The 24607-nt window shown below is 37.9% G+C and overlaps 1 protein-coding gene across 1 annotated transcript in view; it reads left to right on the top strand.

Annotated features, from left to right (window-relative positions):
• Positions 1-24607, top strand: part of arrdc1b (arrestin domain containing 1b) — a 62236-nt gene that overhangs the window by 12833 nt on the left and 24796 nt on the right. Inside the window, exon 2 of the mRNA XM_072565537.1 lies at positions 6024-6134. Within this exon, the coding sequence (XP_072421638.1) occupies positions 6024-6134 (111 nt within the window). The remainder of the gene's footprint in view (positions 1-6023; positions 6135-24607) is intronic.

Here is a 24607-nt window from a genome sequence, read left to right as displayed (position 1 = left end):
GCTTTTCCATGTTCAACAACTGGGAATGGAGCAGGAACATAGACTTGATTGTTAGGTTTTGATGTCTTAAACCAGAACTTCATTCAGGTGGCATGATTCATTAATAATAAATGTCTGGTGCTTTGAATATATCAGTTCAGGCAAAACATAGTAAATGAGTGGCTAATTAAGCATCTGGTGTTTTAAATTCTAATTTAGTATCTTGCTTTTACAAAATTACAGCTACTCACCAATTTTCAGTGTGTCAATACATTCAGGGAGCAACTGAGACAACCCAATGGTGAACAGTGGTACATTTAAAAACTTTCCATGACCAATGGGTGCAGAGATCCCACATTCTCAATTGTTTGTTACACAGAAGGTTTATGAGCATGCTACTTTTGAATGTTTGTACTTATGCTGACCGATACAGGGGTGTATCAATATTCATTTAAAAGATGATGTACAAACATTTTCTTGTACTAATAGCTGTTTTACTTGGCCCTACATTGTACACCAACATGTGTGCAAATTGACTTGCGAGCATACTGAAGAATGGAATTAGTTTTCAGCCCAGAGTTTGCCTGTATAAAACTATTAGAACAAATGTAGACCATGCTGCCCCTTGAACCTCCTCTGCTATTCTGGGCGATCATGACTGATCTTTGACCACAGTGTCTGTGATCTGTAGACCTGGATATGCTGCGTGTCTGTTTCAGCCTTAAAAATATTCAAAAGTAACACTTCGTTAATTATCTGGGATCAAGCATTCCAAAGATTCACTATCTTTTAATTGAATCCCTGGTGTGGAAGCAGGCCATTTACCGATCGAATCCATATGGACCATCTGAAAAGCATCCCACCTAAACCCTGCATTTCCCATGGCTTATACACCTGACCTATACACCACAGGACAATTTCACCTAACCTGGCCAATCCACCTAACCTGCACATCTTTGGGCTGTGGGAGGAAACTGGAGCACCCAGAGGAAACCAACGCCGGCATGTGTGCAAACTCCACGCAGACAGTTGCCTGAGAGTATCATCGAACCCAGGCCCTTGGCACTAAGGCAGCAGAGCTAACCACTGAGCCACACTGGGTGAAGAAATTTCTGCACATCTTGTTCCTAACCGATCAGCTTTTTGTCTTGAGACCCTGCCCTGTGTAAGCTGGAGGGACCAACCTCTGCCTACATTTATTTCTAGTATTTCAATATTTGCTTTTCCTTCCTTGTCAAGGAACTGTGGTAAAAATTAAACACTCCATTCCTCTGTTCCATAAAGTGCAAAAATGTACCAAGTGTAAACTAGAAATTACTTTGGGAAAGAAATTGAAGGAAGTCACAGTGCAGCTACTCTTGACTTGAGTCCTTGCAGAGCCATCTGTAGCCTGATTTAAATCAAGGGGATTGTTATGGTCAATGACCAGGGATACATAATTTCTTCCCCTTGTGACTTGACAAACTCTAGCTAAGTTGTTGTTTCATGATTCTTTCATCACATTAGAATGACTCAAATGTTTGGCTGCTTGATTTTACTAGATATGAAAGATTTGGTAGACCAAAAAAGACCGCAGCCTCTCATGTTTGCCTTTTAACTTCCTGCTGCTTGAACTAAGTTGATGAATCACAAAAGTCAATTAGAATTCCTACAGTGTGGGAATAGGCCCTTTGGCCCAACAAGTCCGCACTGCTCCTCCAAAGCGTATCCCACCCAGACCTATTACCCTACATTTCCCCTGACTAATGCACTTAATCTATACATCCCTGAGCACTGTGGACAATTTAACATGGCCAGTTCACCTAACCTGACATCTTTGGATTGTGAAAGGGAACCAGAGCACCCGGAGGAAACCCATGCAGACTGAGAATGTGCAAATTCCACACAGTCGCCCAAGGCCGGAATCTAACCCGGGTACCTAGTGGTGAGGCAGCAATGCTAACCACTAAGCCACTGTGCCATAAGTGATTCCTATTCCCCTATACGTACAAGTCAAAATTCATGATACTAAAAAGCATATGTAACAGTACTTGCTGTAAAAATATTGTCCTGAGATTTTGAATCCTCTTACTATCAAAACAGTATCTTAATTTTGGAACTTCAGCAAAATGATTTCTTGAACTGACCAAAACATAAGGGTGCACTGAGTCTTCTGAGAGATCCAAAGTCCATTTGACAGGTAAACAAGCAGAAAATCAAAACCTCAAATAGTCAATAACGGGCTCAGATGTGATACAAGAAAAACTCCAATGATAGATGGAGAGCTTTGGGAACCTGAGGTCAAAGTTACTGTCTCTATCAAGCATGAGACCCCTATACATGTCTCACATCTCAAATTACTCATTCATTGAGTACCAAAATACTACTATGTGACAAAAATCCATTCCATTTGCATATAGCCAATTCAATGCTTATTCCACCATCTCTTGTCTCTCTAGATTAACCTATCCACACGTTGAAATGTTGTATCTGCAGATTGAAGTGAACTGAAAACCAAGATCGCTGTCATTTTAAGCAGAGACTTTGTACTCTGGTACATTGTTCTGGACTATGTGAAATAGCTTGTCATAGTCAACATTATCTAGTCCCTTCAGGTTGCGAAGCATAGCAGTTAAATTATCTCTGTGATAACTTGTGTAAGAGATAAGTGAAAATCTTGATTTCTGACATGACCTGCACATTTATTATCTTTGCAGTGCAGTGAAGTTTTTTTTTCTGCTTTAGTTATTGCTAGTCATTGCTTTAACAGACCATTTAAAGGAAAATTGCTGGCATTACAGCTGCCCAAAGCTGAGGTTTACATTAAGTTGAATTTGCATTATTTTCAAACCATTCTCTGATCTTCGTGGCAAACAAGAGTCATTTAATAAAAATTCCCAATTTTTGTATCAATACAACAAATCATTTTGCTGACCTAGTGTAGTTGCTGGAATGAAAATGCACTTCAATTAAATTGTGAATTAATACTTTCTTTTCATGTCATAGGTGTCTGTTATTTACCCCAGTTTGCATGTTAGGTTTTAACTGTAAATTTTGTTATCTAATATTGTATGTTGTATTCCGAATTCAAAAGTTACAAACGTCTAGGACAGTTTGCTAAGTCTGTTTCAAATGAAATAACCAGACATTATAGAAGATTGATAGAAATACTGTAATCTTTTTTAAAAACTGACAGTTTAAATTGCTTTAGAGCGATATTAACAATGCAGGTAAGTAGAGATTTTTTTTAGATTAGATTACTTAGTGTGGAAACAGGCTCTTCTGCCCAATAAGTCCACACCGACCCTCCGAAGAGCAACCCACCCAGACCCATTCCCCTACAACTAATGCTACGGGCAATTTTAGCATGGCCAATTCACCTAACCTGTACATCTTTGTGACTGTGGGAGGAAACCGGAGCACCCAGAGGAAACCCAAGCAGACACGGGGAGAATGTGCAAACTCCACACACAGTTGCCCGAGGTGGGAATTGAACCTGGGTCTCTGGTGCTGTGAGGCAGCAGTCCACCAAGCTGCCTGAGTTTTACTCCAACAAAAAAACTAGCAACATTTTTTTTTCAAATTTAAATAGACCTGTGAATATTTTATATCTTTGTATTTCTATTTGAGTTTTTGATTTTCTGCTTGTTTACCTGTTAAGGGACTTTGAGTCTTCTGAGAGATCCAATGTACCCTTATGTTTTGGTCTGTAGCGTTCAGTTCAAGAAACCAAATTGCCGAAGTTCCAAAATTAAGATATTATTTTGATAGTGAGGGGATCCAAAATTGCAGGACAATATTTGTACAGCAAGCTTTGTCACGTATGCTTTTTAGTATTCTAAATTTAGTTTTGTACTTAAAGGGGAATAAGAACCACTGTACTTCAAAAGAAGAAATGGAAATTAAGCATAGTGCTACATCTTTAATAAACAATGTACTATCCATGTGCCAGTTTTTAGCATGTTTATTCAATAACTATCCATTGAGTTTGTGACTTCTGTTTTTCTCTCACTAGTTAGTCTGGTGGTCTTTCAAATTGTTGCTCATAAATTATGTACAAAACCCACAAAAATGGAGTCAGAGTTGTCCAAACTCCTTTCACTTGCAGCACTGGGAGGAGGAGAAATTGTTTCCTACCATAGCAGTCTGAGGTGGATTTGAACCCAGGCTTGAGTTGAAAGGACACCCGCGACTCGGGACTAATTCCAAAATTCTGCAGTGTCGTTGTAAGCCACGACTTTGGGAGGTTGTGAAGCCTGAGATCTCCTTCATTTCTCCCACCTATTCATTTAAACAGGTTCTTATCCTGTTCATAATAACACTTACCATGTCGTGGAAATTGGCAACTTTGGTATCATAAATATGCCCTTGTAGTTCTCCCTGGCGCTGCTGCAAAGCGGAGACCTTAATGTATTTAAGGTGAATTAAGACCCTACTTGGTAAAAATTTGGAAGCAGTTTGGTTTAAAAAAAAGTTGAAAGCTCGTCAGTGTTTCAAGATAGTTCTTGTTAAGAGTTGCTTGTTTATTGTGTACAGCCAGTAAATGGGAAAACAAATGCATATTCAAAACAAAGATTTATTTTGCACAAATGAGTTATTTCTGATGGGCAATTTGAACATTTGTAATTGGTGGATTTCTTTACCCTTCTAAAAAGCAATAATTTAAATCCAGACATCCATGATTTATTTTCCCTGCAGTTTGGTTAGGGTGAGGTGGAAACCCTGCGTAACTTTTACAGGGCATCCAAGGAAACCGGGAAATCACATACTTAATCCAGGAGGTGCTCTGTGCAGAGCAGAAGAGGCCAACAGTACGTCATCTTGTTTACAGGAAGGATTGCCATCTCTTCAATACATGGCTTTGTCACAGCTACACATTGCAACAGTTAAAGTATTTCCAGAATCTGCAAGTATTAATTATTTAGGCCATCTCTTCTATTGCCAATAATACAATTGCTTCAGTTTTTTGAATCATGAGAAAGGAATGCAAGGAACATTAGTGAGACTGTATGATTTAATACTTATTTTGAAAACTAGTAATTTGATGTTGAAATATCTAAAATAATCTTAGTGTATATTTTCTGCAATTCATATAATTTCTATTACCCAATTCAGTTTAGATGCATTTCTTCAGTACACCTGTGTTCTCTGCATATCGCAAAAGCCATGGGAATTATAATTGAACTAATTAGTGGTTAATGGTTACATCAATAGAAGTTTTTGCAGACAAATTGACATTTGTGCTCCCTTAATAAGGATCACTACTACTGATTTTACTCAGTATTACAGTTTTATTAAGCAGTTATCTCAGGCTGTCTGTCTTCCAGACTGGTCACGTGATGGTGAGGCAGTGAACTTGCATCCTAATTTGCAAATTTGTCCCTAAGTATGTCCTGCAGAATCTCTGCAATTTAGACTTCAGAAAAAAATCTATTGAAGGTGTGTAAGCTGCTGATTAAGTTTGTTGTCTTTCATTCTTACTTGGTCTCATTTGGAGTACTGCATCCATCTCTGGAGAAGGCAAGATAAGGGTTTATCTATGAGATTAGAGAGTAGCAGAGTTGATCAATGATTTCAAGGGATGGTAAAGCAAGAGACTTGGACTGGCTTGCTCATAAGAGAATTCGCAAGGACTCTGTGGTCAAAATGCTGCCTCCTGTGCTGTTAAAATTGAGTAAACCAGCCACCCTTCCTGCTGATGTCATGTTAAAACTATAATATAAAGGCAAGTCCAGGCAACCAGTTTGAGACAAAGTTTGTTGTACGAGAATTGGAGGATAAAGGAGTCAAGAAGTCTTTTGTATTTGTCCAAGAAAAATTGGCAGCATGCAGCAAGGTTTTAGTTTTTTTTGATTGTGTGAATGCTCCTGGAGTTGGAGTTCTGAAGTGCACATGCTTTAACACTTTTGGGTCAGTAGCTGACAGTAGCAAATCTAACACCAGCAATATGATTTTATTTTTCAATGAGGTTACTTTCTCCTGTTTAATTCAGTTTGTATTGTCATTCCCTAGGTCTAGCTACTACTTTGACTTACCAATTCTCGTGTTTTTTTTCTCCTTGCTAGCTTTAAAAGTGAATTGCATTGGATCATGTGGTGTTACCAACAAAGCAAATGACACAGCTTGGCAGATGGAGGAGCAGTATTTCAGCAGCACACTTGTTGTTGCAGAGAAAGGTAAGCAGTACCTGCTTAGTTTGCAGTAAAACATTTGAAATTGTATTTTCAGCATTTACAGTGACATACAGCATGTTTATGCTATTGATTTGTGTATGATTGAACATCTAACAATACTAGTTCATATTGTTCTGATACTATGGGATCTCTGCATAACCTGACATAATTGTTTTATTCATTGCTGAAAACTTAATGGGGAGTTGATTTATACCAAAATTTCAATCATCTTTGGCTTTTTAATATTCCAAATTGTTTGAGCAGTGTTAAGTGAAGCCGCATATTAACCCAGTGCAATTAATATTTTTCAGTTACTTAAGAATGTTAAGTATGTATTTACTTTAACGTCCACCTTAATTAAGAATTGGGATGAAAATAAAATTAGATATTATGAGATGCAAACTTGAATGCCAGTATTTCAAAATATTTGGGATACATAATTGCAAGAATTAAAATCTGTTTTCAAGATTAAGTGTATATACCGAATTTAGAATGCTACACAATCATCTTCTCTAGAATTGACAGGTGCATTGTTTGTATATCTTTCAGTTCTTTAAAGTTTTCATATGTTACAAGGGAAGGTTATATTCATTCATGGGATGTGAGTGATACTTGCTGGGTCAACGTTTGTTGCCCGTCCACGGTTACCTTTTGGAAGATAGGGATGACTTACTTGCTTGACCTGCTGCAGTACATTTGGTGTAGGTACGCTCACAAAGGCAGTGGCCTAAATGGAAAACAGGACAAAGCTAGTTCGGTGCTTGATGACTGGTGTGGACATGATGGGGTGAAGGGCTTGTATAAAAGTCTGAATCTATGACAACAATGTTCACTGAAGAGTTTGAAGATCTTGAACTAGTGACACTGAAGAACTAGCCTGTGATGCATCTCTCCCAATTTTGGCACTAGCCTAAAGGAGGATATGTTCTTAATGTTAATTGATTCAGTCATCATTAGACTTTTAATTGCAGACTTTTCAATTTAATTCAAATTCCATGGAATTCAAGCTTGAGATTTGATGTTCTAGTCCAGCAAATTACCCTGGTCCTTTGCTTCCTGAAGATACAACTTGAATCTCATTAAGAAATATACTTATAAGACTGCACATTTTCTGTTTATGAAAATGAAAAATTTTGTAGAACTGGAATATGGACAAAATGCCACAAATACCCAGTAGATCAGGCAACATTGTGGATAAAAAAAGTTGTCAATATTTCAGGTTAATGTTTTGATGGGGAATTAGTGGTTTGAAGCACTAACTCTGTTCCTGTTTACTGCAGCTTTACCTGATGAGTGCTACCAGCATTTTTTGTTTGCATCTTTTACCTATTTTGTTTTGAATATCTATCCGATAACTTGCATTTGCTTATGTCATAATGTTCATCTGAGTCTTTAAGAACCCTGTATTGGTAAGATGTGCGTCATAATTGACATGTACCAACTGATTTTGTAAATGAAGGAACATATGCTTAATTATAGAGTTCATATTGCCATTTCCTGTACACAACTGGCAGCTTCTCTTAAAATAACTCTAATTATTGACTCATCAGTTTTTCAAGTTACTGGATTGTGTACTGTTTGAGATAAGAGTAATTTTATTGTAGACCAAGAAGCATGAAATCATTGTTACCTATTTGGAGTAGCCCCTGTTTTTTGTTGGGAGAACTGCAATTGTCAGCAGCTGGAAAGAAACACTTTGAAAACTCCTCAGAAAAAGATGTAATTATAAGATGCCTTGGTTATACTTGTTCAGAAATGATCTTGACACATGCACATATCATGTATAGTCTAAATTTAGAATGGTGGGTTTTCTGCATTTTGAATAGCTTCATTTTTTTTTACAAGAATAAATCTAACTACATCATCCCACTGGTAAGCTGAAAGACATAGCTGAGAATTTTGCTGCTGATTCAAAGTAGCTGTTTCTCTTTGTGTAAATTCAGAGAACTAGGTCACAGATGCCTTTGTGTAAAAATGTAAGCTAAACAAGTGCTGGCAAAAAAATAGGTTGCCACTTCATTCTTTTTCTTCCATCCAAACATTTTGCTGATAACAGATTTTTCTACAAAACAATGTATGATGTATTTGACTGGTGTGGGCATGAGCTGCTTAAAGATGAATAGAAGTGTTCTGTCTTTATTCTTTCTTCTACCAATGGCATAAAAAAGCCTGCCAGACATGTGTTCATTGTTGATCTTAGTGAGTCCCTGACTCAAATAACTTTCTTTGTACTTCAGAGCTATTCATTGTATCTAAAGCAGTTTGCCATGTTTGAAAAATGTGTTTTTAAATGCAAGTCATTTTCTTTCTATTTGCAGCTGTAAATTGAATGTATTTCAATCACAGAATAGTCCTTTACAATTATATCTGGGTCTTCAAACACTTGCGTGCCCCTGAAGGGTAACAGCAATCAATTTGATCATGTGACCATTACAGCTGGCCTCGAGAACATTTACAAATATAAGGTTACTACTCTTTTTGAGAACTGTTGTTCCCATAGTCAGTTCATTACTTAGCCTCTCTGCTCTGCTTTTCCTCAGCAGAGCAACAGACACTAAAAACAATGAGTGTATAATATGGAAATTAATTATTTTAAACTATTAAGGCTATGACATTCTATTTGCTGTATTTTTTCCTAATACTGAATTCAGCAATCAATTTGAGCAGATTGAAGTCTTGAATGCAGTTTAAGACAGCGTTCCACTCTTAGATTCGAAGTTTTTTGTGGATTGAGTTGTTATTGTGATTTAACATGCTACTATGACAGTTAATTACACATAATAAATTCTTCACCTGATTGTGTCTCGAAAAATATCATGAATATCGAGAGTAATGTGGGGAAGTTTGGCAATCTGTTGTGCTTAATTTTCTTGTGTTGCTATGGTAGTAATATTCCACATCACCATTTGTTTCTTTGACCTTATCCAAATTGACACTTTTTTTGGATAATCTGAAATTTTGTGCTTGATATTGCACATTATATGTAATAAAATATGCTACAAGTTTTTGACCTCAGTGCTGATCTTTTTTTTTTAAAAACATCAGGCAATATTTTATATTTGAGTTTGGGTGTGCAGGGCAAAAACCTTGAAAATCATTTTCCAAATCCACTAGAATTGCCCTTCCTGAGGTCAGTTGGCTAAATAAGAAGCCTTACTGGGATCAGAGGTAATGATAACCATTATGATATCATACGTATAAAGTAATATTTCGATAATCTGGTAACCAATCCTTTAGACAATGTCATCCTAAAATAGTTATTATTCAGGGGCCTTTAGATCATTCCCAATAGTGGAGACTTTTCTCTACTTTCTTGATGTCCTTCAAATTGCTTCTGCAGTCTAATCTCTTGAGCCAAGTTAATCTTACATTAGAAAATCTTCCATTTTGGTTCTGATCAAGTTGCATAACTCCTTGCATTCTTGAATATCCAAATACATGGTTTATTTGAAAATGATAAATCCTTAAAGCTCATTTGAACACTTGCTATTTGAATATTTTATGACCTTTTTAAATGGGCAACTGTTTCTATAATGAGGCTCATAACCATTTAATATTTGGCAAAAATTATTCACATTTGATGGTAAATAAAAGCAAGCTCTGTTTGAATTTTGGATCCATTTAACATTGATAAGAGAAATTTTTCAACATGTTCTGAAATTGCAATCACAACGCATTACCGAAGGGTCTTTTAACTGGGCTAGTGGACACATTTAATGAGCAACTCCCTAGTCTCCTCCCAAATTATGTTTCCCATAAGTAGATGTGTTTCAGCGGATTTCACTTTGCTTCTCTTCCGACTGTGTTTACGTTGTTTGCATTTGGAGATTGAAGCTTTTCTTCCTTTATTCCAGTTGTTGGTAATATTCTAAAGTGTAGGGTCATTCTCTTGCTGAAATTAAGGTGAATAATTCTGATGCAAAAATATATGTATGTTTGAAAGCTTTATTTGCTTCAGGTGTTCATGTTTAAATTACTGAAAAATAAATTCTAGAAGACCTTTCTTATGGTAAGGAATATTGTGAATAACCTAGGTAGTGTATTAGAAGCAAAAAGTAAGATGCAGTATGAGAAATATTAGGTAGTTCAAGATACAGTGAAATGTTTGGCTGGGTGGTTTAGCAGGATGAGGGAGATGGAATTAATTATACCTCATCTAGTTCCTTTTCAACTGTACCATTGTTCATGTTGGCCTAGTTAATGATTTAACCAACTCTGCTGGGTCAACCACATGCTTGGGATCCTTGAGTTCTGACTACAAAAGGGAATCTTCTCCACCCAGCACAAGGAAGGTACTCAAATGAGCGGAGGATAAAGGAAGCATTTCAAAGATTCCCTGAAAGCTTTCATAAGAAATGCAACATAGATGTCAACACGTGGGAGACCTCGTTCAGAAGAAACTAACTTGGAGGAAACTCCTGTGTGAAGGGACACAATGTTTGAGAATGCCCAACAGAAGTATGGGAAATGAATGCTAACAATCTCAAGGCCAAAGACCAATTCCACCTCCCAGAAACACCTGCCAAATGTGTGATCAGAGATATGGCTCTTGCATTGAATTCTTAGACGCACAAGAACCTTTTTAAAAAAAACTCGTGACTAGTAACGTGGAATTTTCTGGGTGAAATGTTGTTGCCATTGGCAATCAATTGCCAATGGCAACAAATTAATGATTTCCTGTCGTGGTTTTCCAGATAAGAACACATGAACACCTTCGCAGAAGTAGGCTATTCAGGCTCTCAAGCTGCACTACTGTTCAATAACATTGTAGTTGATCTGTTCTTATTACAAATTCCATATTCCTACCAATCTAGTTAAGACAAACAAAACTAACTTACTTTCTCTGCCATTTCTTTTACCTGTTACCTTTTCACACTCGCTCTAGAGGACCAACCCTCACTTGCACGTTTTTTTTAAAAACTGGTACAAATTTTTGTTATCTGTTTTAACAATTCTGGCTAGCTTCCTCTGTGTTCTAATTTATTTATCCATAATAACCTCTTAGTTATTCTCTGCCATTGTTTATATTCTGACCAGTTGTATGACTGTATATTTTTCCTACACCATTGTTATTATTCAGGGGCCTTTAGATCATTCCCAAAAGTGGCGACTTTTCCCTACTTTCTTGATGTCCTTCAAATTGGTTCTGCAGTCTGATCTCCTGAACCAAGTTAATCTTACATATGTCCTGATGAATGAAGCACAAAAAGCTTCAAGATATTTTTCAGTGATATTCATTCTGGAAGATGCAAACCATGAATAAATGGGCCAAACTTAGTGTCTCATACGGTGTTGTTTTAATTATGCTAATGCTTAATGAGTCATGATTTTCCAGACTCTGACCATTTTTCTGTAACTCATATTGGCAGTCAAATTAGGAGGAGGTAGGAATCCTTTCCTGGAAACCGATTTTGATATCAAACAATTGATTTAATTCTTGATGGTGGTTGCTTACCTTCACTCTCAGATCTTGAGACAAAAATTATCTGAAATGTTCTGGTAATAAAGAAATTTGTTTGCATGAGAAAGTTAATTAGTCTGTTTATCCTGAAACTAGAGTCAGTCCTTTGTTATTATTTGTTACCGTGAATAATTTGAGAATCTTTGCTGTCAATCAGAAGAGTTCATTTAATGGTTATGCTTTATCCTTTTTTTTTGTGACACTCATTTGAAAAAACTATTAAGTTAATAGCAGTGTCCATTTATGAAATTATAAGCTGAAGGCACATTTTGAAGGTTATGCGAAATCTAATTGTGAATTTTGTGTCAAAATAATTGATAAAATAAGGCACTAAGAAAGATGAAAAATGTGCTGTGAAAACATAAGGAAAATCAGAGTGCTCATTTGCTCTGACATCTCTATTCAATCCTCTTTTATTGTGATATTACTGAAGTGTTTTGAATCTTCTGAGGGGCTGTGTTCATAAGTGAGTTCTGATTCCTAAAGATAAAATGGCCAATCATTAACCCCTTCCGCTTCCAAATTAAAATCTAGCTGTTTGTTTTCCTTGGATTGCATTTTAATGATATGGGAGCTCATTGTGTCTTTTGCCGCTAATAATAATAAGCGGCCTTCTCATTGTTTACGTATATCCTGCTACAGCATGTAGAGCCTTCCCTTTGTCATCTTTTAAAATCATTTTCCTCTCCAGTCTGGTTTCTTAATTAGTGCAGATACTTTTGCATATAGACACTTTCCTCGTACTTGGGCACTTCATGGAAAACAGCTGCAAGTATTTCTATCACAGAATCTAAAAGTAGTGTGCAGAGCAGACCTGAATTCTTCAAAGAATGACCTTATCATTTATCAACTGATAGTTGTCACTTTCCCATTCTTTTTAATCTACTTGTCTGATGTGATGTTGCTCATTCCTAACTTTCATTCCAAAGGTGACTGTGAACTGTCATCTTGAGCCATTGCTGTCCTAGTGTTGGTGCATCCACAGTAATGTTTTGTTGAATTTTCAGGATCTTGATCCAGCGTCAGTAAAGGAATTGCAATATGATTCCAAATCAAGGTGTTATGTAATGTGGAAGGGAATATATAGTTGGTGACCCATCAATGAGTCCTTTCTCCAGGTGACTGTACGCTGGTTGGAATTCCAATTGGATATTTGATAATTATTATCTACTCACCATTATATGCCTCAGTCAAACTTTGTTCAATGTCTTTTGAAAGCTTTTCAGTGCTTTTACCAAATTATTCAGTATTTTTGCGAGAACTATTTCAGCAGGCTTTTGACATGACGGTTAATACATTTGGTGACACTGTTAACATTCTTCTGAAAAGGTCTTGCAGGTTTACTCACGTACAGTCCTTCAGATAATTGATCTGTAGCTTGGATCTTTAAAAATGGTTTTGGGGACAGTATTTCATTTTCTTCAATGCTTCAGGGCATCTCCAAGATCTCAAACTGCAGACTCAACATAGTCTATGTATGGTCTGATGTAGGAGAGAAATGAAGACATTTATGTTCATAATTTGTAGCAAGTGGTAGATTATTTTAACTTTACTGTTGTTCCTTTTCCTCCCTGGGCACGAATGGTCCACTGATGCCTTTCACCCTACCTGAAAAATAATTTATTCTAAAGTTTTCACTTACTTGGAATTTATTGGATGAATAATTATCAACTGTTCTGTGCAGAGAAGCTCCTGATAACAATATGTATTTAACAGTTTCAGCTAAATCTTTGTTTTAATCTTAACTTCATTTGGAGTAATTTTCTAGATTTATCTTTCTACATATTGTAATCTACTATGCCTCATAGCTCTTTGAAATTACCTCACAGATGCCTTCAAACACTGAAAAGCTTAAATCATTCAAGTTTTATAAATCTATTCACTAATACCAGGAATTATTCCTGTGGCTTTTCCCTGCATTGGTCAAGATGATGCTCAAATTTGGCCTGGCCAAAAACTTATCTTCCTGCTTTCATTTTATTCATCATTGTGCTCAACAAAAGGAAATAATCTAAATCTTGGATATCTATTGCAGTTGCAGATGAACTGTCTTTTTTTCCCATGTCACAGAGATGTTCAGCATGGAAACAGACCCTTTGGTCCGACCTGTCCATGCTGACCAGCCATCAATGAACAAAGTGAAAATTACATCCCTTGTCCATCAAAGCCCTTCATGAACTGATGCTATGAAGTGTGGGAATAGTGTCCAAGCAGGTGATTCATGTTGCTTTTTTTTTACTGGACTGCACTGACCACAAGAAACTCTTCTGAGGATGTGAAATGGCAAGGGTTGTTGCAGTTCTTAATGTTTGATTTGAATGTATGAACTGGTCTTTAAAAAAAAAATAAGGTAAACAATGCTACTCCATCAGTGATATTTTGGAAAGTATGGCTTGAGAGAGGTGTTGGGAAAGAAGTTGCAACAGGGCTGCAGTTTGAAAGTATACTTTTTTCGCAAGTTTTAAATGGAAGCAACTAAACACAATTTTTGTTTATCGAGTTCTAGTTCAAAAAATTGGAGTTGTTTTAAAGACATTAAAGATGTTTTTTCTGTATTTTTGATTGAAGTGGGGCAAATTTTGTATAAAACTAAGAATTGCTGCAGCATTAAAGCATATTTTTAAAAGCATGTAATTTGACATTTATAGTAAGTACTGTTTATGCAGCTGTTGGTTCAAACAGTAGTAACAAAAGATACAGATGAACTGGAACCAAGGGTGTGTACAATTAGAAGGTCAGTAAGTAGCTGATTGGTCTGTGAACTAGTGACCTGTTATCGATGGCCAAAGTTTTCTGACTGTCAACATGTATGATTGGTTCCCAGGTAGCTGAACAGTCTGAAGCTATGAACAAGATGGGGTAGCATGCTGGCATCGTGGTTAGTACTGCTGTCTCCACTCCAAGGGACCTTGGTTCAATTCCAGCCTCAGGCAATTGACTTTGTGGAGTTTACACATCCTTGTCTGCGAGCGTTTCCCTGGGTCTTCTAGTCTCCTCCCACGGTACAAAGATGTGCGTGATAGGTGGATTAACTATTGCTAAATAGCCCATAGTGTCTACAGATGTGCAGGCTAGGTAGGTTAGTCATGGGAAATGCTGGGTTACAGGGATAAGGTAGGGGAGTGGGACTGCGTGGGATGCATTTTAGAGGGTCAGTGGTAACTTGATGGGCTGAATGGCTGGCTTCCACACTGGTTTCTATGATTCTTAAGATTCTATGATTAAGATTCTATGATTCTTAAGCCATCAGATCTGTGCCAGCTCAGGAGCTGTATCTATTCTTTGCAGAAGGACATTCTTTAAGTCTGAAGAGAAACGATTTATTATTTCAGCAGATGATGTAAACGATTTGTAACTAATAAATTTTACACATGTGGACCACTTTCTTCTGCAAAGTATTGAAGGAAGACAGAAGTGTTCCGATCAGCGCACAAACGTGTTGGATGGGGTTGGGGGCCGTGTGCTGCTGCAGTCTCCTGAACAGGGAGCAGACATTAAAAACTCCGAGCCCCAAAGGAAAGGTATTTAATCGAATAATCGATTATCTGAACAAAATAGTGCCCGCCCATCACGTTCAGATAATAGAGGTTCCCCTGTATCCTATCCATGCCCCTCATGATTTTGTAAACCTCTATAAAGTCACCTCTCAGCCTCTGACGCTCCAGGGAAAACAGCTCCAGTGTGTTCAGCCTCTCCCTGTAGCTCAAATCCTCCAACTCTGGCAACATCCTTGTCAATCTTTTCTGATCCCTTTCAAGCTTCGTAACATCTTTCCAATAGGAACGAAACCACAATTGCACGCAATATTCCAACAGTGGCCTAATCAGTGTCCTGTACAGCTGCAACCTGACTTCCCAATCCCTCTAATCAATACTCTGACCAATAAAGGAAAACATACCAAACACCTTCACTATTTTTCTACCTGCGACACTACTTTCAAGGAGCTATGAACCTGCACTCCAAGGTGTGTCTGTTCAGCAACACTCTAGGACCTTACCATTAAGTGTATAAGTCCTGCTAAGATTTGCTTTCCCAAAATGCAGCACCTCTCATTTATCTAAATTAAACTCCATCTGCCACTTCTCAGCCCATCTGATCAAGATCCTGTTGTAATCTGAGGTAACTGCCTTCACTGTCCAATTTTGGTGTCATCTGCAAACTTACTAACTGTACCTCTTATGCGCACATCCAAATCATTTATATAAATGACGAAAAGAAGTAGACCCAGCACCATTCTACCTTTTGAGCCAGTTCTGTATCCAGGTAGCTAGTTCTCCCTGTATTCTGTGAGATCAAACCTTGCTAACCAGTCTCCCATGGGGAACTTTGTCGAATGCCTTACTGAAGTCTATATAGATCACATCTACCACTCTGCCCTCATCAGTCCTCTTTGTTACTTCAAAAATCTCAATCAAGTTTGTGAGACATGATTTCCCACGCACAAAGCCATGTTGACTATCCCAAATCAGTCCTTGCCTTCCAAATACATGTACATCCTGTCCCTCTGGATTCCCTCCAACAACTTGCCCGTCACCGACGTCAGGCTCACTGGTCTATAGTTCCCTGGCTTGTCCTTACCAACTTTCTTAAACAATGGCACCACGTTAGCCAACCTCCAGTCTACCTTACCTGTGACTATCGATGATACAAATATTTCAGTAAGAGGCCCAGCAATCACTTCTCTAGCTTCCCACAGAGTTCGAGGGTACGCCTGATCAGGTCCTGGTTTTATGCATTTCAGACATCCAGCAGTTGCTTCTCTGTAATATGGACATTTTTCAAGATGTCACCATCCATTTCCCTACATTCTTTAAGTACCATGTCCTTTTCCACAGTAAATACTGATGCAAAATACTAGTTTAGTATCTTCCTCATCTCCTGTGGCTCCACACACAGGTCACCTTGCTACTCTTTGAGAGGCCCTATTCTCTCTCTAGTTACCCTTTTATCCTTAATGTATTTGTAAAAACGTTTTGGATTCTCTTCAACTCTATTTGCCAAAGCTATCTCATGTTCGCTTTTCGCCCTCCTGATTTCTCTCAAGTATGCTCCTACTGCCTTTATACTCTTCCAAGGATTCACTCAATCTCTCCTGTCTGTACCTGACGTATGCTTCCATCTTTTTCTTAACCAAACCCTCAATTTCGTTAGTCATCCAGCATTCCATAAACCTACCAGCCTTTCCTTTCACCCTGACAGGAATGTACTTTTTCTGGAATCTCGTTTCTGAAGGCTTCCCCACTTTTCCAGCTGTCCCTTTACCTGCGTACATCTGCCCCCAATCAGCTTTTGAAAGTTCTTGCCTAATACCGTCAAAATTGGCCTTTCTCAATTTAGAACTTCAACTTTTAGATCTGATCTGTCCTTTTCCATCACTATTTTAAAACTAATAGAATTATGGTTGCTTGCTCCAAAGTGCTCCCCCACTAAAAACCTCAGTCACCTGCCCTGCCTTATTTCCCAAGAGTAGATCAAGTTTTGCATCTTCTCTAGTTGGTACATCCACATACTGAATCAGAAAATTTTCTTGTAAACACTTAACAAATTCTGCTCCATCTAAATCCTTTACACCATGGCAGTCTGAATCTATGTTTGGAAAGTTAACATCCCCTATCATAACACCTTATTATTCTTGCAGATAACTTAAATCTCCCTACAAATTTGTTTCTCAATTTTTCCACTGACTAGGGGGTCTATAATACCATCCCAAATAGGGTGATCATCCTTATTTCTCAGTTCCACCCAAATGATTTCCCTGGATGTATTTCTGTGAATATCCTCCCTCAGTACAGCTGTAATGCTATCCCTTATCAAAAACACCACTCCCTCTCCTCTCTTGTCTCCCCTTTTGTCCTTCCTGTAGCATTTGTATCCTGGAACATTAAGCTGCCAGTCCTGTCCATCCCTGAGCCATGTTTCTGTAATTGCTATGATATCCCAGTCCCATGTGCCTAACCATGCCCTGAGTTCATCCGCTTTCCCTGTTAGGCCTCTTGCATCAAAAGTTAAACTGCATTTATTATCCGTTCTACCTTGTTCTCTGCTTTGTCCCTGCCTGCCCTGACTGTTTGACTCACTTCTGTTCTCAACTGTACCAGTCTCAGATTGAAATCTTTCCTCACTATCTCCCTGGATCCCCTCTCTGACTAGTTTAAATCCTCCCGAGCAGTTCTTGCAAATCTCCCTGCCCGTATATTAGTCCCCTTCCAATTTGGGTGCAATCCATCCTCCTTGTACAGGTCACTTCTACTCCAGAAGAGGTTCCAGTGATCCAAAAATGTGAATCCTTCTCCCATACACCAGCTCCTCAGCTATGCGTTCATCTGCTCTATCCTCCTATTCCTGCTCTCACTAGCTCGTAGCACTGGGAGTAATTACTATTCTTGAGGATCTCCTTTTTAAATTCCTGCCTAACTCTGTAATCTCCCTTCAGAATCTCAACCTTTTCCCTTTCTATATCGTTGGTTCCAATGTGTGCAATGACCTGCGGTGCCCTTTCCCCCTTGAGAGCATTTTGCACCCTCTTAATTAATCCTGGCACCAGGAAAGAGAAAACCATTTTTTTTTCTCTCTGCTGGCCACAGAAATGTCTGTCTGTGCCTCTGACTCAAGAGTCCCCTAACACAATTAATCTCTTGGAACCCGATTTACCCCTCATTGCATTAGAGCCAGTCTCAATACCAGAAACTTGGCTGTTTGATTCTCAGGGGAATGTAGCACAGTCACCCCCTACATTTTCCAAAACAGCATACTTGTTTGAAATGGGGATAGCCACAGAGGACTCCTGCGCTAACTTTCCTTTCCTGGAGTTAACCCATCTATGTGACTGTATCTGTGACTTCTCCCCCTTCCTATAACTGCCATCCATCATATCCCCTTGCTCTTGTAAATTCCTCATTGCCTCTAACCGTCTCTCTGACTGATTCATTCGATCTGATTGGATTAACAACCAACAGCATTTATTGCAGATATAATCTGCAGTAACCCGTAAACTCTCCCTAAACTCCCACATCCGACGAACATATCACTCTCTAAAGGCCATTTTTGCTCCTTCGCAATCGACAGACCCAGAAATAGCACCATCTTATTCCTGTATAAAACACTGCTCCAGGTAAAATTAATATGTATAGCTTGTATTTTAAGTTTAATCAAGAGCCATATCTCACAAAAACATATCACGAAAGAACCCACTCTACCTGCTACTGCAGACTTAATGTAAGGCCACGCTTAACTATTCACTTCGGTTTGTGTTCTGACCTCTCCCAAACAGGTTCCTCCCAGATTAATTGTGAATTTCACTGATAATTTTCCCAGATGCACTCCGAAGTCTAGTGATACATGAATTCAAACAGCAAAGGCAGTGACTGTGCAGGTTCATTGCTCTGTCAGTTTCTTTTATCTCTCTCTCCCTCCTGCACAGACTCACCATGTGCTTCTGTTGTCTGTTGCTCACCCTTTTAAAACTGTTGTTTTGACTTTTTTTTCCCTCCAAAGTTCCAAAACAATGCAGCAGCATATAAAACGGTAATTGCTGCTCCTGGAATTTGAGGAAATCGCCTCCAACACCTAAAATACCTCAAAAAAAAGAGCAGCTGTTGCAGCCAGATATTTTTCCTGTCCTCCATCTTACATTACCCAGAATCTATAAATAGATTGGGTTCTGCCTCAACAAGAATTACCATGGTTTCTCTTGGCCATCGTCTGAAGATCAGGTAAATTGAAGAATTTTGCATAATTGTATAAAATCTTTGTTTTGATTATTCTGGGAATAGTATGGTTTAATTTCCAGATTGCTAATCCAGTGAGGTTTGTTTTTAGTTTGGCAGATTTCGTCAACTTACTGATTGCAGTTATAGCAATTATAAAAATATGCATTTTCATTGTGTCAGGTTAAGTATGTACCATTTGTGCAGCAACAGCTGAAAAACAAAGCACCACATTGAGAAAGTCAATTAGTCCAAAAATGGCTGTCTATAAGCAGAATGTGGAAGTCAAATGACTTAGTAAACCTTTACTTCTGTAGTAGTGAGTTCCTGCTAGTCCTCTGTTCTATTGAAAAACAAGTAAAAGTACTACTGATTGTATGTTGGGGATGGGGAGGAGGGTGCAGTGGGAAATGTGGTCAAAGTGTTGCATTGTTTTGATGTAGGCTTTGCTAGTTAGCAAATTGCTCCCAGTGCTTTTTGCAGTTATTCCCATTCAAAATTTAAACAATGGAGTTATTTTCTTGAGAAACCCTAACATAAGTATTTAGGTGACATCCATCTATGATTAAAAATGTCACCTGGGGGTCATCTGGAAATTAATTATGTACACTTTGTGTCAAGCAATGCCTTGTATAGTGGACTAAGTGGATGGTTATATTTCAGTGATCTCAATCCATTCTATATAATCTCTCAAACATACCTTTAATTCTCCTCAGAGCAGTTATCCCCTTTTCTATATGAAAAAAGATATTTCATATGCTGAAAAATTTGCAAGTTCCATGATCCTATGAAGACTTTATTAAAGTTTGGACAGTTCTTTGAGATGCTAATGCTACTGTTTGCTAATTTTTTAATAGTTTAATGTGCTAGATCAAAATCGTGTATTGTTGCTAAAATTGCAAATCCTATATTCAATGTTTATGTTGCCCTCTGCTATTGTGGAAATGTCACTATTGTAGCCTCTTGTGCCAAATCAAATTATTCTACTATCCCACCAATTTTGCCAGTGATTTTCCCTTCCCGCTCTAGTATGACAAAACCTTGTTTTGCTCCTCCTGAGAAAGGTATCCGTCGACCCATTCAACAAATCAATAAGTTCAATGAAGAAGCACACTTCCTAGAAGTTCTAGGAATTTCATGTTGGGAATCACACATGAGAGGTTCTCGAAGCAAATTGCTGAAGAAACTCAGGTTGGTAGCATCTGTGGAGGGATGTTTTGAGTATAGTGACCCTTCTCCAGAATTTGAGCCAGTCCTGAGCTCCAGCCGACACTACGCCTCAATAGCAGCAGAAGAGGAAATCTATGTTTAATTCGAAAATTTGAAGAATCTCTGGGCAGGATGTGAGGATGGGGGTTTTCCCAGCATTCTTGGGACAGCTCTGCATATAGTTCTCTGACCTGCAGTTTTGGAAACCACCTGCTAAGATCTGAGTATAAGAGCCAAATTACAGCTGCCTGTATAATGGTGTTTCATGTGTATCTTGAAAGTAAATTGTTTGAAAAATTTGTGCTCTATATTATCAATTAGTAGAAATCAGATTGGAGTTTCTAATTGCATGATCTAAGGAGGAACTGATTACATTCTGTTTATATTGCTTATGTGAAAGTATTTATTTTGGTGCTTAGCTTAGATTTGGGGTGAGCCTTAATTTGGCTGGTTGTGGGGAAAGATAAATCAGAAACCTTAGATACTGCTCTCCCATGGTCAAGTCAATATGACAGTGGACTTGCGTTGCACAGTGGTATGATTTTACAGCTGATCATGTGTTAGTGTTGAATTCTGTTTTGAGGACAGGAAAAAATACAATAGTTCGGAAATGTTTTGTAAGTTAGGAGGAAACAATGACTTTGGTTTTGGAAAAGTATTTAGTTCACTCAGGATCGGGGAAAAGGTGGTGTGGAAGAACCTGGGCAAAGACTTGAGCAAGGGAGGAAGGGAATTCAGTGTATCTGACTGTGTCTTAGGAATGTTAGGTGCAAAATATGTTAATGAAACTGCATAACAGAAGAAATTAAGATTGAGTGATTTTAAACAACTATTACAAAAAGGAATGTTGAGACAAAATTCAGAGGAGTCTTTGGGAACATTGACTACCTTTGCTAGTTCAGCATTGACTACCTTTGCTGATATTGTTCCAACTGATTAATTCCGATCTCTCTCTGTAAAGAAGTGGAATGTATGCGTATGTATGGCATCACTAATTGTATAGATATCAAAATAATTTTGAATAAAGTATATTTTTGAAGTAAAGATATTGTTCCAACCATTTTGTTTTGTTTGTGAATGCGTAAGGAAAAAAAGCCTTGCATTGCAATAGTTTACTGAACCAGAGCAAAACACTAGTTTGTGAATAATATTCCCAATAATTAATTTAAACATTTCCACCCCCCCCCCCCCCCCCAGCAGAACACAGCCTACTGCACACCTAGTAATTAGCTGGGGGATTGTGTTGATCTCATTCCAAGCGGAGGCCTCATCCATGCTTATCCAAGAGAGATAATTCCTTTTTGAATAATTTGAAGTTATCCTTTGCTTGATAAAGCATAAGTAAGGCTTGCGTATCATTTTAAGGGTAGGCTCTAAAATCTACACTGCTTTCAAAATACACAGGATTCAAGTCAGGCAGGTTATCTTAATTTTAGCTCCAAATGAAGCCAGATTTCTTAGATGAAAATGGATTGTTTTTTTAAAAATTTAGTGATACACTGTACCTTTCAGTGATTCAAACTCTACTGAAGGATTGGAAATTTGGGGCTTCAAATGGATCTTTTATTCTGACAAAGTAAAAAGCAATGCTTAATCTAGTTAAAAATAAAAACATGCATGATATAATATGAACTGTTACAATAAATAATCTTTGTAGACCTATCGTACTGCAATAATTTCTGACTGAAATCCATAGAAGTTTATTCTAACTTGGCATGACCTTTTGAAGTCTTTTAAGATTTTGTATTGATTTAAAATTGGAATACATGTTAAGTTCACCTATATTTAGGCCCTGTCTGGCAAACTGGCAAAATTGCCTTCATTTAATTGCGTGCAAATTAGGATTGTTTGAAGTGTACAAACTGTTTTAGGAACATGGAAACAAATTCATGCTGAGCAAGTTCCTACAGATAGCACTGTGGTCATGATGAGATGTGTTTCAGTACTGAGGTTGTGGATTAATATTGACAAGGACAATGGGGTGAATGCTGTTGCTGTTCATTCTAATATTGGCATGGGATCTTTTAGGTCCACCATGGCTCAATATCTTGTTGCGGTAGAAGGCATTTCTGATAGTTTTGATTAAATGCTGTCAGCAAAAGTCACTAACTTTCTCAGCTGTGATAATTTGACATTGCCGGATTAAAAGAAAATCTCCTACTGAAGAAATTTATGATAACAATAGAAAGTTTGTGGCAGAACTGCAAAGTAAATTCGGTATTACATGGATGTTGTCGTCCATTGGTTCTGATTGCAGTTCTCTGCTTAATGCTAGAAGATTCTGTTCAGCATAAGTCCTTATGTGCAGTTATATGTTCCAGCAATGAATTTGTTTTCATTTTCTCTGAATGGACTGTGTGAAAGCACTAACTGAGTTTAGGGTTAGCATTGCACCTCTTAGTAGCATTCATACTCTCTGCTATGCTAAGTCTGGAAGTAAGAACATTTTTCCCATATTCCTGCATAAGTATTATTAATCTTTACATGTTCCCATGATTGAATTTTATAGAAATGTTAGTTAAAATAGTGGGTTGCCTTGTTTGGTGAAGCATGTGCATATGATAAAATTAAATGGTTAACAAAACTAATATGCAACAGCATACTCTTGAATTTGATCACAAGCTACTAATTCAGTCATGCCTCAGTGTGTGCTGATGAAATAACTTTTCCTTGCTTTTAGTTTTCATTTTCTTGTTTACATTTTTTCCAGTTTAAGAGAATAAGTAACTTGATTGTAGGTTTGACTAATGCAACCTATTAGTTGAACTCCAAAAGCATGGATAGTGCAGCATAACACTTAAATTCCCTGCATAGCCCAACCCATTGTGCATTCCTCATTGGATGAGGATTAGGACCATGTCCCATGCAGGTCCATTGGACCTGGAGCATCAACCCAATGTGCTGCCAAACCTGCTGAACTTTATCCAAGAATTTGTTTTTGTTCGGAATCATCTTTCTTTGTGCTGGGTATAGCTGCTACCAGTTGAAAGTCTCCCTCACCATTTCCCATCTACTCCAGTTTTGCTAGAGTTCCTGATGCCATACTTAGTCAAATTAGATGGCTGATATTATGGTCATGAAAGCAGGCATTCTTGGTAATTGGGTTCAGAACTGAAACTGAGGTTGTATGCACTTCGTCCACTGAACATGTAGGTAGGTGAATGACTTGTAGCAAGAGCTGCAGGTGTTGGCTTTATTCTTCCTAATACTTAATTGGAGGAAATGGTAGAACATTTTGTAAGTAGTTTTAAGAGAGCTGACAGCTGTGGTCAGAAGTGGAATGTATAATCGGATATCCTGCAGTAATGCTGAGTGCTGATAATTCCCATATATGCTGCCTGAAAATAAATGGATCAGCTCATGGATTGCTAATATTTAAAACACTTACAAACTTCAAGTATTGAGGAGAAGTGCAAGTTGTCGCCATAATGAGCAGATATCTGAGAAATGACAAAAATTCTAATTTTTCCAAAGTTATACCTCCAACTTTATTTGCTAGTGGAGGATGTCGCATAATATACACAGTCGCACAGTGTAACCATCCTAGTTACCACAAATGCAGAAACCAAAATTTTAAAGCACATGGCGTTTCACATATTGAAGCTCTTTTGTGAGGTGGTTGAATTGTTCACTGACTACTGGATATTATCTCTTTCTTTAATCTCAACCTTTTAACACCTCCTTCTACGATTGTTAACCACACTGACCTTTCTTCTATGCTCCACAACCACCTGATGAAGGAGCAGCGCTCAAAAAGCTAGTGCTTCCAAATAAACCTGTTAGACTATAACCTGGTGTTGTGATTTTTAACCTTATATGCCCTAGTCCAACACCGATTCTTCCATTATCCCACTTATTTATTTGGGTGGAAATGCCTTTCCTGATTGTATAACTATTCTGATGCAGCCATTACCAGAGAATGTCTTGCAAAGGACTTGCTTTTCAATTTAGATTGTCTTTAATATTCTCTTTCCTCCTTACCACTGTCTGTTTCTCATCTACGTACTGCCACCTGGCATAGTTCAAAACATTCTGATTCTGTGCTTTCCACACTTAATATATTTTAATCAATCTATTAAGACATAGGTAGGGACACTCAC

Source organism: Chiloscyllium punctatum, chromosome 49, assembly GCF_047496795.1.
Source record: "Chiloscyllium punctatum isolate Juve2018m chromosome 49, sChiPun1.3, whole genome shotgun sequence".
Classification (NCBI taxonomy): Eukaryota; Metazoa; Chordata; class Chondrichthyes; order Orectolobiformes; family Hemiscylliidae; genus Chiloscyllium; species Chiloscyllium punctatum.
Note: the sequence above shows the minus strand (reverse complement) of the source record. Positions and strands in the feature narration are given on the sequence as shown.